Here is a 13,195-nt window from a genome sequence, read left to right as displayed (position 1 = left end):
GATGGGCAAGTTCCACTTGATTCACCTCCATCTTGGTCCTTCAGCTTTATTCCTCCACTTCCCTCTAAGCCAGGGGGGGCCAAGCAGTGGCTCTCCAGATGTCCATGGACATCTGGAGAGCCACCGTTTGGCCACCCCTGTCCAGAGAGACCTTAGTGTTCTTCTTCTTCTTTCTTCCTGAAATTTCTCAGCTTCACCACGGGCAAGCCTCATTCCCGCTCAGTCCTCTAGGAGGGCTCCCAAGTTCCCTTCCAAAGAGCTACTGCATCTGTCCCCACCTTTCATTGCCTTCCTCAGGCTTAATCCAGCGAAGCGAGAACGTTGATCAGATCCAGCACACTTCATGCTGTTCCCAAATGATGGAATCCAAAAGGATGTTGATTTAAAGCAGGGGTAGTCAAACTGCGGCCCTCCAGATGTCCATGGACTACAATTCCCAGGAGCCCCCTGCCAGCATCCGCCAGCATCAGGGGGCTCCTGGGAATTGTAGTCCATGGACATCTGGAGGGCCGCAGTTTGACTACCCCTGATTTAGAGGAATGGAAGGCCAGCTTGCATGAGGATCGGAAGCCAGCTCAGGAACAGCCTTTCAAGCGGTCGAACATGTGCGCATGGCAACGGGGAAAAGTGCGGATGAGCAGTCTCTTTTTGCCAGCGCTCAGGAGCAAGCGCAAGCACCCTATGCTGTGCCCCATGCGCTTTTAAATACACGTGACGGAACTGAGACTCAAGGACTTTTTGGGTCTCTAAGCCACTGTCACCTGTCTGATGCTTCACCCCCAAGAGACCAAGTGTTTGCTACTAGTGCAAAATATTTTATGTGCGGGTCAACAACTCCCTCGTCTACGGGGAAATGTGGATTTTTGAATCAGGGGAACGTTGCCGTTAAAAATGCAGACCACCTTTGCGCCAGCTGGCTTGGAAGAGTGGCCATTATGATCAACTTTCTTTTTTAAAGTTCTCAGAAAAAAACCAAAAGCAACCTCCTCACTACCCACCCGCTTAATGACCAACGTCAAGTCCGTAAGTTTTGGAATCAAGATACCTAAAGACTGTAGTCGTGCATGCATTCCTGGCTGGCCAGACCTCCCCACCCCGTTCTGAACAGACATCCCCTCGAGATGAAAGCAGAGAGGCTGAGCATTCACCCCCCAAACGCATCTTCTTGCCCTGTCACATTCTGATACTTACGGTGCCCCCGTTTAAGACCACCGCCATCTCAGTGGGCTGGTAGACGTTGCTCCTGAAGGGAGCGCTCGGACGGCTCCCCAAACTCCCGTTGCGAAATCCTGCCGTTCGTAACGCTGGGGAGAAAGAATTTTGCTTACTGGCTAACAAGGAAATATTTCTGGCACGAACACAATGATAACCAGGAGACCTACGTCGTTGAGTATGTAGACCTGCCGAGGACTGAGCTTGAGGTACGAGGCAGGATGGTCGTAACCTTGCACTCTAATCGGCCAACGCACGGCTAGATCCCGGCTGCGGGATCCAGTCAGTCTAAAGTTAAACTAACCAATAGTACACACTGGCAGGAAGATCTGTTGTGTTATATTGTATAGACGTTGGGGGGGTGTTAGGGGGTTTCTTCCATTCTCTTGGGTCATCATGCCGGGGTCACAATAAAGAGCTGAAATGAACTCCCAGTGTCCTGGTCTCTGGACGTAGAATCATAGAATCACAGAGTTGGAAGGGGCCATAGAGGCCATCTAGTCCAACCCCCTGCTCAATGCAGGATCAGCCCTAAGCATCCTAAAGCATCCAAGAAAAGTGTGTATCCAGCCTTTGCTTGAAGACTGCCAGTGAGGGGGAGCTCACCATCTCCTTAGGCAGCCTATTCCACTGCTGAACTACTCTGACTGTGAAATTTTTTTTCCTGATATCTAGCCTATATCGTTGTACTTGAAGTTTAAACCCATTACTGCGTGTCCTCTCCTCTGCAACCAATGGGAACAGCATCCTGCCCTCCTCCAAATGACAACCTTTCAAATACTTAAAGAGGGCTATCATGTCCCCTCTCAACCTCCTTTTCTCCAGGCTGAACATTCCCAAGTCCCTCAACCTATCTTCATAGGGCTTGGTCCCTTGGCCCCAGATCATCTTCGTCGCTCTCCTCTGTATCCTTTCCACGGCATTTCGGTTTCATTGGGGGGCTTGGGGGCTTTCCCACTCACTTTGGTGGGTGGAAGGTGGCCTCTCAATAACCTCTCTATCCATGTTAACCTGCCACCCAGACACTATCCTTTGGCTACGGCAATCTCTAGATGTACCTAAACACTTTGACCTGTGGGAAAAAACAGATGTAAAGTAGGCACTAAGCCTTTCTGCTTTCTCTGCATCCTCCGTTAGAGTTTGTCCATCCGCACCCAACAGTGGGCCTATTGCCTCCTTTACTTTACGTTTGCTCCTCACATAACTGAAAAATCTTTTCTTGTTACAATGGGCTTCCCTGGCCAATCTTAGCTCACTCTCAGCTTGGTTACAGTATGGTAAAATGATAACATTTTCAGTGCATTATCGAAGTAGAAGTAGATTTTTTCTGTTTGGCACAGGAAAATCCAACTGCAAAAGCACACTGAAAGTGGATTAGAAGACTTGCTTTTTATATTCCACTTTTCCCTGCCTGAAGGAGTCTCGAAGCGCCTTCCCTTGGATCTTATATGCCGCTTTTCTCTACCCGAAGGAGGCTCAAAGCGGCTGGCAGTCACCTTCCCTTTCCTCTCCCCACAACAGACACCCTGTGAGGCAGGTGAGGTTGAGAGCGCTCTGAGAGAACTGCTTGATCAGAATAGCTCTATCAGGACTGTGACCAGCCCACGGTCAGCCAGCTGGCTGCATGTGGAAGACCGGGGACTCAAACCCGGCTCTCCAGATTAGAAGCTGCCACTCTTCACCAAGCAGTGTGCAGAATTGGCCAAGGGCTCAAATCAGTGCCCGTGGATGCTGGATGACTGTAGCCAGCCTATCCCATCTCGAGAAAGATCTCCGGAAAAGTTCAGGAGGGAAGGAAGAAACCACGTGTGCTGCTCCAGGCTCCTTGGAGTGCCTCTCAGTAAGCGTCTCCTCTTGAAAGCTGCGAATCCCACAGAGTCTGCATGAATTGAAATGAAACTGCTCCGAAATCCACTCGGAAGGCTGATGACAGCCAAGTAGTGCAGCTAAGCCGGCTTCCACCCACCGAAGTGAGTGGGAAAGCCCCCAAGCCCCCCAATAAAACCCAAATGCTGTGGAAAGATGCTGCCCTCAAAAGCAGGGGCGGGGAGTGGGCAGAGAGCTGCTGCTCGGGCAGTCTGAACGAATATCCTTCCTAATGAGTTCAAAGCAGGCGAACAGTGGATAATTTTTCTGAGCTCTTCCGCCACCACCACCACTCTCAGAGCTCGGACGGCCATCTGATTGGCTGCCTCGGGGGGAAATTATCCGTGATGCAACCAGTCCCCGGTAACGTGTCGGATTTTAGTCCCTCACGAGCTCAAATCTTGCATTATCTTTCATTCAAGACACAGTTGGGACGCAGTTGGGACAGCCCGGGGACATGCGCTGCCCTTAATGTGCCTGTGGAAAGCAAGAGGGCAGACAGAGACCATCTCAGGAGAAATTATGGGCATCCCTTATGCCAGGGGTGGCCCGACTGTGGCTCTCCAGATGTCTGTGGACTACAATTTCCAAGCCCCTGCCTTCTTGTAGGCCACGGACATCTGGAGAGCCACAGTCGGGCCCCTCCTGCAATGCTATAAAAGGCATGTTTTAGAATGGAGCGTCATATTCTCACCTGACTGTTCTTATTTCTGACTCTACAGCAGGGGTAGTCCAACTGCGGCCCTCCAGATGTCCATGGACTACAATTCCCAGGAGCCCCTGCCAGCGAAAGCTGGCAGGGGCTCCTGGGAATTGTAGTCCATGGACATCTGGAGGGCCACAGTTGGACTACCCCTGATCTACAGCTTCCAGAGCATTCAGAACGGTTGATCCGGGCAGTTACCCTGACTCAAAACCCCCAGGCCCAACAAGGACAAACAGGAAAGCCTCCCCCCCCCCCAACAAGCTTCTCCTTCCAGATCTGACCTCCAAACACATCTCCGCAGTCCTGAAACGAAGCCAAGGCAAGTAGAAGGACAATCAAAACAAAGTCTTCTATTATCTGTGCGTCCTCCTTTTTCCGGCCTGGTGGGTTTTTGATGGCCGATTGCCCGTCATTTTGTCCGTTAGGCTGTAGAATACCACGCATGCGTCTGGCGACAGACGCATGGTGCGCTGCAGCTCCGCATGTTCCATGGCAGGAAATCTTGTGACAGGGAAAAGGAACACGGAGGTGTGACCTCACTAGGGTCAAGCTTTGGTATTGCGGAGCAACGTAACACAGCGGAAATAATGCGGCACGGACACATGTGCTTAGCTTCTAAGAAAAGTTTACGGCGAAAATTAGGGGAAAGCTTTACATGGAAGGGGCAAAAATAGCAACACCTTAACTAGCTCATCTTTCCAGCTCTGCTCCAACTTGCGGCTTCTTTACACAGATAATGGAGAGAGAATGAAAGACAGGACGTTTTCCTCCGAAATTCCACCTCCCTGGATACATGCTGAAAAGCGCGTCTGAATCATAAACCTCCCTGGGAAAAGTCTACTCTACATCTAATTGGCTCTATGCTAGACCAACTAGAAGAAGAGAAGAAGAAGAGTTGGTTCTTATATGCCGCTTTTCTCTACCCAAAGGAGTCTCAAAGCGGCTTACAGTCACCTTCCCTTTCCTCTCCCCACAACAGACACCCTGTGAGGTGGGTGAGGCTGAGAGAGCCTTGATATTCCTGCTCGGTCAGAACAGTTTTATCAGTGCCGTGGCGAGCCCAAGGTCACCCAGCTGGTTGCATGTGGGGGAGTGCAGGATCGAACCCAGCTTGCCAGATTGGAAGTCCACACTCCTAACCACGACACCAAACTAGCTAAGTCACAGAAACATCAGGAGTCCTCCATGATTGAAGACTGCAAAACCCAACACTAGGTCTGCAAGCAGAAGACGAAGACAACTGGGGACAGGAAACAATCTAGAAACCAAGAAGGGTATAAGAGGAGCAAGCCGAAGGTTTGGAGAAATCCTCTCTACAGCTGAGTGGCCTCATCTGACCATTCTGCTGACTGGTGTGCAAAGAGAAACAGGAGATGCTCTTTTCTCCAGGGGTAGTCAAACTGCGGCCCTCCAGATGTCCATGGACTACAATTCCCAGAAGCCCCTGCCAGCATTCGCCCCCAAAAGCAGGGAATTGTAGTCCATGGACATCTGGAGGGCCGCAGTTTGTAGTCCATGGACATCTGGAAGCTCCTGGGAATTGTAGTCCATGGACATCTGGAGGGCCGCAGTTTGACTACCCCTGCTCTACTCCGACAAACTAGCAGCGTGGACCTTCCCAAAAGCAGCAAGGGAGTGGCATCTCTCTAGGGGCTTGGAACCCACTCAAGGTCCCAGGGACCCATTGGCTAACGACCACTGATGTAAAGTTTCATGTTCATTCAAAAAAAAAAGTAATGCGCTATAAGAACACTTCCTAACAGCTACAGGAGAAGGAAGCATCAATAATGGTTGCAGCATTTTACCACCAAGCTTCAGAAGGCCCACAAACTTTGACAGGTGCTTTGACAGAGCCCTTCCCCCTTTAGACCAGGGGGAGCCATACTGTGGCTCTCCAGATGCCCAAGGACTACAATTCCCATGAGTCCCACAGTTTGCTCACCTCTTGACTATCATCAATATTACATTCCCCATGCATTTTTGAAGGGCAATTTTTTTTTTTAAACTGTACCAGGGCAACCTCTGAATGAACCAGAACTGAGTTCAAGCTCCAGACCTGTCAGTGGTTTATTTGTTCCTCAGTCCAGGATAAACCAATTTCCTCATCCGTTTTCCCATACTTCCTGCTGCCTGGCCACCATTATTTTCACAGAAAACAATCTCAATCTGCTAAATTATGTCAAGGAACCAGTTGGTTAAGACGGTTCCTCTCTCACATTCAGCCATTGTGGCTAATTAGGACAGATCTTATTTTATTTTACTTCTCTGCTTTAGCATCCTACTATACGGTTGTGGTTCGATTTGGTTCAATTCATCTTTTTCTTTAAAAAGCAGAATCACTGCTGATTCAGGTGGGGTTTTTTTCCCTTTCAAATTCCCCTAAACTGAATCATATATCTCCATAAGAATGCAGTCCCCAAATAACCAGAACCGGAATCGATTCAGGTTTTGATTCGGGATTCCCTAATCAATTTGGCTCCATTAAAGTGAATGGGAACTTTAGCTTAAGTCGATTCAGTGATCTGGTGGGAACAATGTTTTAGATCAGGGGTGGTCAAACTGTGGCCCTCCAGATGTCCATGGACTGCAATTCCCATGAGCCCCTGCCAGCTTTCGCTGGCAGGGGCTCATGGGAATTGTAGTCCATGGACATCTGGAGGGCCGCAGTTTGACTACCCCTGTTTTAGATCATCCTTTCTCAACTTTTTTTTACTGCTGAGAAAACCCCGAAACATTCCTCACGCTTTGAGAAACCCCAGGTGTGGTGTGATCGTGCAGAATATGGCTGGGAAGCACTTCTGTGTCCACGCCCACCTGGGGCCCCGCCCCTTCCTGCCCCTCCAGACCCACCAATGGCCATTTGGGGGGGGGAGGAAGGCTGACATGACCATATATGGCCATCTCACACGATAAATGGTTAACAAAATTTTAAAATCTATAAAAAATCAATTAAACCCCACCCGTTCGGGAAACGCTTCCGGGGCCGTCAAGAAGCCCCAGGTCTTCATGAAACCCTGGCTGATGAAGCCTGTTTTAGGTAGAGGCACCAAATTTGCAGCACAGCTCCTGGTACCTCTCCTCAAATGAACTCCCAAGTTTTAAAAAAATGGCGTACAAGACTCCGGAACCCAAAAAAGGTTCCCCCATCGTCCATGGCTTCCCGTGGGGGGAAACAGCCAAGCAATACAAGCCCGGAAGAACGTCCCAGCAAATCCCTGCAGTGAAAATGAAGGGGAGGGGCCCTTTTTTGCAAGGCCGGCCCAGGGGCAGGACCAGTGCAACACTGCCCAGCAGAACCAGGACTAAGTTCATGACAGAGAATCTCTGAAGTGGAAACTGAGGGGGAGGGACATTTCTCCAGGGACTGCAGACTAGTCAATGGACTGGTGGCCAATACTAGTGCTGGACTCACTTTCGACTTTAGAGATTCTCTGATATGAACCGACGGCACTGGTTCTGCATTGCTCCTGCTGCTGGGCTGGGCTTGCAAGAATCCCTCCCCCGCCACTCCTCTGGGACATCATGGCCTTGCTGTTCTTTCCCACCACAGGAAACAATGGAGGTTGGGAGCACCTTCTTTGGGGGCCGTAGAATTGGACCCCCCCCTCGCCTGACCTTATTGAAACTTGGGGGTCTTGAGGGGAGAGGATCCAGCAGCTATGCTGCAAATCTGGTCCTCAACCTCACACACACCCCCGGCCAGGCCACTGAATAGACAGGAAAAATTTCCCACATAAATTTATTTATTTATTAGGTTTCCAGGCCGCCCCTCTTGAGAAAGGTCTTGGGGTAGCTTACAACAAAGGAGAATCATCCCGCCCAATAAAAACATTAAAAAAAACCTTAAAATTAAGCTGATAAAGCATTTCTTCAATCGCTCCATCAATTTAAAAAATCTCCTGGGCTAGGATGTTATGTCATTCTTATAGAATAAATTGGGCACAAATAAGATCGGGGGTAGTCAAACTGTGGCCCTCCAGATGTCCATGGACTACAATTCCCATGAGCCCCTGCCAGCGAATGCTGGCAGGGGCTCATGGGAATTGTAGTCCATGGACATCTGGAGGGCCGCAGTTTGACTACCCCTGGTTTAGATGAGAGGGGAGTGGTCCTGGTGAAAGCCTAGATGGAGATTAGGCAGGGGGGCTTTGCCCTCAACCAGATGCCTGGTGGAAAAGCTCCATCTTGTAGGCCCTTCAGAACTTTGAAAGTTCTGTGTGGGCCCAGATCTCTTTTGGCAGCTAACTTCACCGCTATTTAGGTCATACCCAAATCACCCATCCTTAAATCATTCCATTGAGCAACGATTAAGATATACTCAAATTGATTCGGGCCGAACCGACCCAAATTTTGCAAACTGATTTTTTGTGTGTGTGTGCACTGTAATTCCCCGCAAGGCATTCACATTCAATTATGTCGTTCTGGTGAGATCAAAGAATCCTCCAGCAACGGTCCACTGCTGAGGATTTTAAGAATTTGACTCTGCATCTTAACAAGTACACCCTGCCTTACTTTCCACTGACGGAACTTTTGTGTATGGGGATATCTTTTTCACACACATACCCAAAATATTTACTGCTAGAAACTCTTTGGGCAAGGATGCTTCAGAGATTTAAGTTCTACACACCCCCAGTAGCATATCTCTGGAATATACTAGAGAAAGCACATCAAAATTTTGCCCCAAAGACAAAACAGGAACAATTTAAGGACTGTGATATACCATGAAAAAAACAATTGTCTATCTATGCACATAAATGTATATTCCTTGGTAGCCACTCCCCCAGCTCTGGAATACCTGCCTCTAGAACAGGGGTAGTCAACCTGTGGTCCTCCAGATGTCCATGGACTACAATTCCCATGAGCCCCTTCCAGCAAACGCTGGCAGGGGCTCATGGGAATTGTAGTCCATGGACATCTGGAGGACCACAGGTTGACTACCCCTGCTCTACAAGGTCACCTCGTTTAGCTGCCAGGTGAAAACATTCCTTTTCAAGTCAGATATTAGGTAAGTTTTAAAACTGACTTCTAATATTTGATCCTGCTTCTCTACATCTGACTCTCCATTTCTAATTTTTTATACTGCACGTATTATTAGTTATCGTATCACTGATAATTTCATTGTTGGAAACTTCTACATTGTTTTCAATATCTTTAAACATATGTATTGCTGGTTTTATTTTTATTAGCTGTCTCGGACAAGGCTTTTCGGAGGGACAGGGTAAGGGATCTCTTTTTCTTTACAAAAAGTATTTCCTTTCACAACAGTTTTCAAATATGATGAGATGAAAGTCATGCAGGGTTTTTCCTGGGGAGGAAAGAGCTGCCTGTTTAGGGCTAATCCTGCGTAGAGCAGGGGGTTGGACTAGATGGCCTGTGTGGCCCCTTCCAACTCTATGATTCTATGATTCTATGATCCTGTGTTGAGCAGGGGGTTGGACTAGATGGCCTGTATGGCCCCTTCCAACTCTAGGATTCTATGATTCTATGATCCTGCGTTAAGCAGGGGGTTGGACTAGATGGTCTGTATGGCCCCTTCCAACTCTATGATTCTATGATTCTATCCATCTCAGGCTGTACATTTTAATCCATCGTTTTCTTTGATCATGGAGCAAATTCTCGTTTAACCCAAAACAAGGATTACCTTCACAATATTTGTAATCCATCCCCAGGAGTGACTGTCTTGAAAAAGGCAGAATAATTTTGCAGCCCCCTAAGGACTAATGAATTTGTTTTGGCAGAAGCTTTCGTAAGCCTGAGATGCAAGAATGAGATCATAGAGTTGGGAGGGTCTTCCAGGGTCAGGAAATTCACAACTATCTACCCACCCACAGTGACCCCCATTCCATGTCCCTTCCCTTCCAGCCTTCCTGGCCAAGACTCCATCAGGCCTTCATCGCCTGGCCTGGCCCAGCGCCCTCTGGTCCGTCCTGCCCTGATTCCTCCAGATGGAGCCACAAAGAGAACAAGGTCCCTTTCACCAGGCAGCAGCCAGGAGCAGCAGTTGTGTACTGATACTATTACCTTGTCAAATTTTACTGTGTGTTGTGTTCAGTTTTGGGCACCACCGTTGGAGAGGGATGTAGACAAACTGGAGCGTGTCCAGAGGAGGGCAACAAAGATGATGCGGGGTTTGGAGACCAAGACGTAGGAGGAAAGGTTGGGGGAGCTTGGTCTGTTTAGCCGGGAGAGGAGACGACTGAGAGGGGATCTGATAGCCATCTTCAAGGATTTAAAAGGCTGCCACGTAGAGGATGGAGCAGAGTTGTTCTCTCTTGCCCCGGAGGGACGGACCAGAAGCAAAGGGATGAAATTAATTCAAAAGAAATTCTGTCTAAACATCCGGAAGACGTTCCTGACAGTGGAACAGGCTTCCTCGGGAGGTGGTGAGTTCTCCATCTTTGGAAATTTTTAAAACACAGATGGAGAGGCTGTTTCTGTGAAGGCTCAAGGGGGTGGCAGGTGACAGTGGATGAGCGATTGGGGTGTGAGTGTCCTGCATAGTGCACGGGGTTGGACTAGATGACCCGGGAGGTACCTTCCAACTCTATTATTCTACGATTCTAAGATCATATTTTTAATTTCATATTATAAACCCCCAACGGAGGACTTTTTAAAATGCTGAATATGAGATACACAAAGTCTCTGCCCCATCTAAGCCCCTTTTAGCTATCACGGTTGCTTTGTCTCAAAAAGCAGAGCCCGAGAGCACCCCTGGAGTCTTACCTGCATTGTGTTCGTCCATCGAAAAGGCTTTGTTTTCCATGTAGCTCCGAGGAAGCTGAAGGTCGTCCTCAAAAGCTGTTTCGCGCATGCGGGGTTGCGAAGTATCAAAATAATTAGGTGTGCTTTCTTGCTGAGATGGAAGAATGGTGCAGTGGACCTCTGGCACAGCATGAAAGATCAGAAATACCCAGCCACTGGACACCAGGGCTATCGCCATTGTAGGGTCACTCCACTGGTCTCTTCGACCCAATTCCTTGTTCGCGTACAGATACATAGTCAGCCAAGCGACCCAAATGAGAACTGAGAACAAACTGGCTACGATGAGGCATACGCCATTCTTCTTCCACTTCTTAAACTTCCCGCATACCGTGAAGAAAGAAAAACCCAGCGTGACCACCATCAGAAACATGACGTAGGTGGAAGCCATTGCAAAATCCATCGGCTCATAACTGCATGCCAGCTTCCCATCCCTCACAATGGTCAGGATCAGCCACTCGGTAGCAATGATGACTTGGACCAGCGCGAGGCAGACGGCCACCCCGGCCAGCTGCCATCCGGAGGGGCTTTTGCCGTGCCGCACGAGTTTCCGTAGCCGCCAGGCCTGGGCGAGCAAGCAGGAGAAGCACAGGGCAAAGAGGACCCCCCACAGAAAGCGGCGGACTGCGCATATCGTCTCGTCTTCCTGTATGATGAAGGCAAACGCCAAGCCAAAAAGTCCCAAGGCCCCCAAAAGGAAGAGGAAGTGGACCCCCAGAGGACTTCTCTTCTCCTTCTCCTTGATGAAGGGCAACCTCACCAGCAAGATCAACATCAGCAGAAATGTGGTCAGCACGCCAGCTCCGGCCACAGCTTCCACGACGATCCCCCAGATGGCCTCCAGGTCACAGAGGTAGACGTACTGCGGGAGAAGATCCAGGCCACACCCTCTGGAGGTGCTGGTGTTCTCTGAGGACCCATAGCCAACCACAAAGAGGAGGAGAAGGCTGGCGACCGGAAAGGTGGTCATTGTTCCGTCTGAAACAACACAGCCGGGAGGTCAGAAGAGATGCAGGCAACACAACCTCACTCTTGTGAAGTGGAGCACACCGACAGCAGCAACGTCAACATGACCATTAAAACATTCATCGTAGAAGGAGGATATCGATTAATCACGATCGCCTTTAATATGCAGGTGGGTAGCCATTTGTTTTATTTTATAGCTTTCCTGATAGCCTGCCCCTCTTGGACTTGCCATCTCAGAGCAGGGAATAACAGTGTGAACTTACATTGACAATAAAATTACAGCCTTAGCCATTGTTGTTCCTCTATATATTTATGAAACAGCCTAGGGGGTGGGACGTGTCCGGCTGTCCAAGTTAGAATAGGGCCAATCAGGGTGCAGCCCGCTTTGCCCTGATTGGCCGTGCGCCTGCAGCTCCCGCCCTCTGTCACTGGACTCTAGCCTCTTTGCTCTCATACGCCTCAGTGCCTGGAGCCAGCAGCAGCTAAGGGGAGAGGGCCCTGGGCAAAGTGTCATGGTGGAGGGCTTGCTAGGCCTGCTGACTGCCTGCTAAGGAGCTCTGTCCCGGCCCTGCTAATGAGCTGCCCATGCCCCGCCCACTTGATCCAGCTGCCAGCTGCAGCCCAAAGCCAACTTAAGCTGCCTGGCCAAGGGCCAGGGGAGGGGGCTGTTTCAAGGCCCGGGCTTTGAAGCTAGTTAATAATAAAACAATGTCTGAAAAACTTAAAAAATAGTAAATTGAAACCTTATCAGCAATAAATTACTTGCATTAATGGTAAGTCTGCTAGTGAAGATGTCAAATAGGAGGCAAGATTGGGGGGGGGGGTTAGGGGAAGGCCCGGATAGTTGTTGTAAGATGGTTTTCTAACTAGCTTCAAGCATAAGCCCAGGGGAAGATCTCCATCTTGCAGGCTTTGCAGAACTTGGCATGTTGGTCTGAAGCAGCAGAATGAAGTTTGAGTCAAGTGGCACCTTTAAGACAAGCAAAGCTGGTCTTAAAAAGGCCACTGGGCTCAAATGTTAGTCTTCATGACTGATAACATTAGAAGACAGTAAGAACAGCAGTAATGATGGTATTACGAAGGTCGACCCGTTTTTATCTCATCCTTTCTCCAAGGAGCTCAGCGCGGAGGGCATGATTCCCACTGGCCACTGGCATGGTTGTGCTGGTAGTGGGGAGAATGGGAAGACAAAATTCCAGAGCGATGGGGATGTGTGTCCTGCATAGTGCAGGGGGTTGGACTAGATGACCCGTGCGGTCCCTTCTAACTCTAGGATTCTATGATTCTATGAGAGGGTCCCTGTACCAGACTCTCAGAATCCCCAGCTTTTTAAAAAAGTAAGTTTCTATCCTTTTCTATTGCAGACATATGCCTTTCCCCTTATATCTCCACAATGGAAGGAGCCCAAGATTTAGTTTAAAAAAAAGAAAGCTGGGAATTCAGAGGTAGCACAACTATTTCAAACACCATTTAAAACAAAAACATAAAGCCTGTTGTGATAGCCTTTGTAGATCCATAGGGCAGGGGTAGTCAACCTGTGGTCCTCCAGATGTTCATGGACTACAATTCCCATGAGCCCCTGCCATCATTTGCTGGCAGGGGCTCATAGGAACTGTAATCCATGAACATCTGGAGGACCACAGGTTGACTACCCCTGCCCTAGGCTAAACATCGCCTGTGAACATC

The 13,195-nt window shown here is 49.1% G+C and overlaps 2 protein-coding genes across 2 annotated transcripts in view; one reads left to right on the top strand and one right to left on the bottom strand.

Annotated features, from left to right (window-relative positions):
• IQCK (IQ motif containing K) overlaps nt 1-10,514 on the top strand; it is a 77,121-nt gene extending 66,607 nt beyond the window's left edge. The window contains exons 9-10 of the mRNA XM_077317161.1: nt 8,971-9,002; nt 9,647-10,514. Of these exons, the coding sequence (XP_077173276.1) occupies nt 8,971-9,002; nt 9,647-9,796 (182 nt within the window). The 3' untranslated portion in view covers nt 9,797-10,514. The remainder of the gene's footprint in view (nt 1-8,970; nt 9,003-9,646) is intronic.
• The window catches only part of GPRC5B (G protein-coupled receptor class C group 5 member B), a 32,647-nt gene that overhangs the window by 5,369 nt on the left and 14,083 nt on the right, over nt 1-13,195 (bottom strand). The window contains exons 2-3 of the mRNA XM_077317160.1: nt 10,508-11,521; nt 1,192-1,304 (exon numbers count right to left, since the gene is read on the bottom strand). Coding sequence (XP_077173275.1) covers nt 1,192-1,304; nt 10,508-11,513 — 1,119 coding nt within the window. The 5' untranslated portion in view covers nt 11,514-11,521. The remainder of the gene's footprint in view (nt 1-1,191; nt 1,305-10,507; nt 11,522-13,195) is intronic.

This window comes from Paroedura picta, chromosome 17 (genome assembly GCF_049243985.1).
Source record: "Paroedura picta isolate Pp20150507F chromosome 17, Ppicta_v3.0, whole genome shotgun sequence".
Lineage (NCBI taxonomy): Eukaryota > Metazoa > Chordata > Lepidosauria > Squamata > Gekkonidae > Paroedura > Paroedura picta.
The sequence above is the reverse complement of the archived record's forward strand: the minus strand, read 5'-3'. Positions and strand labels throughout refer to the sequence as shown.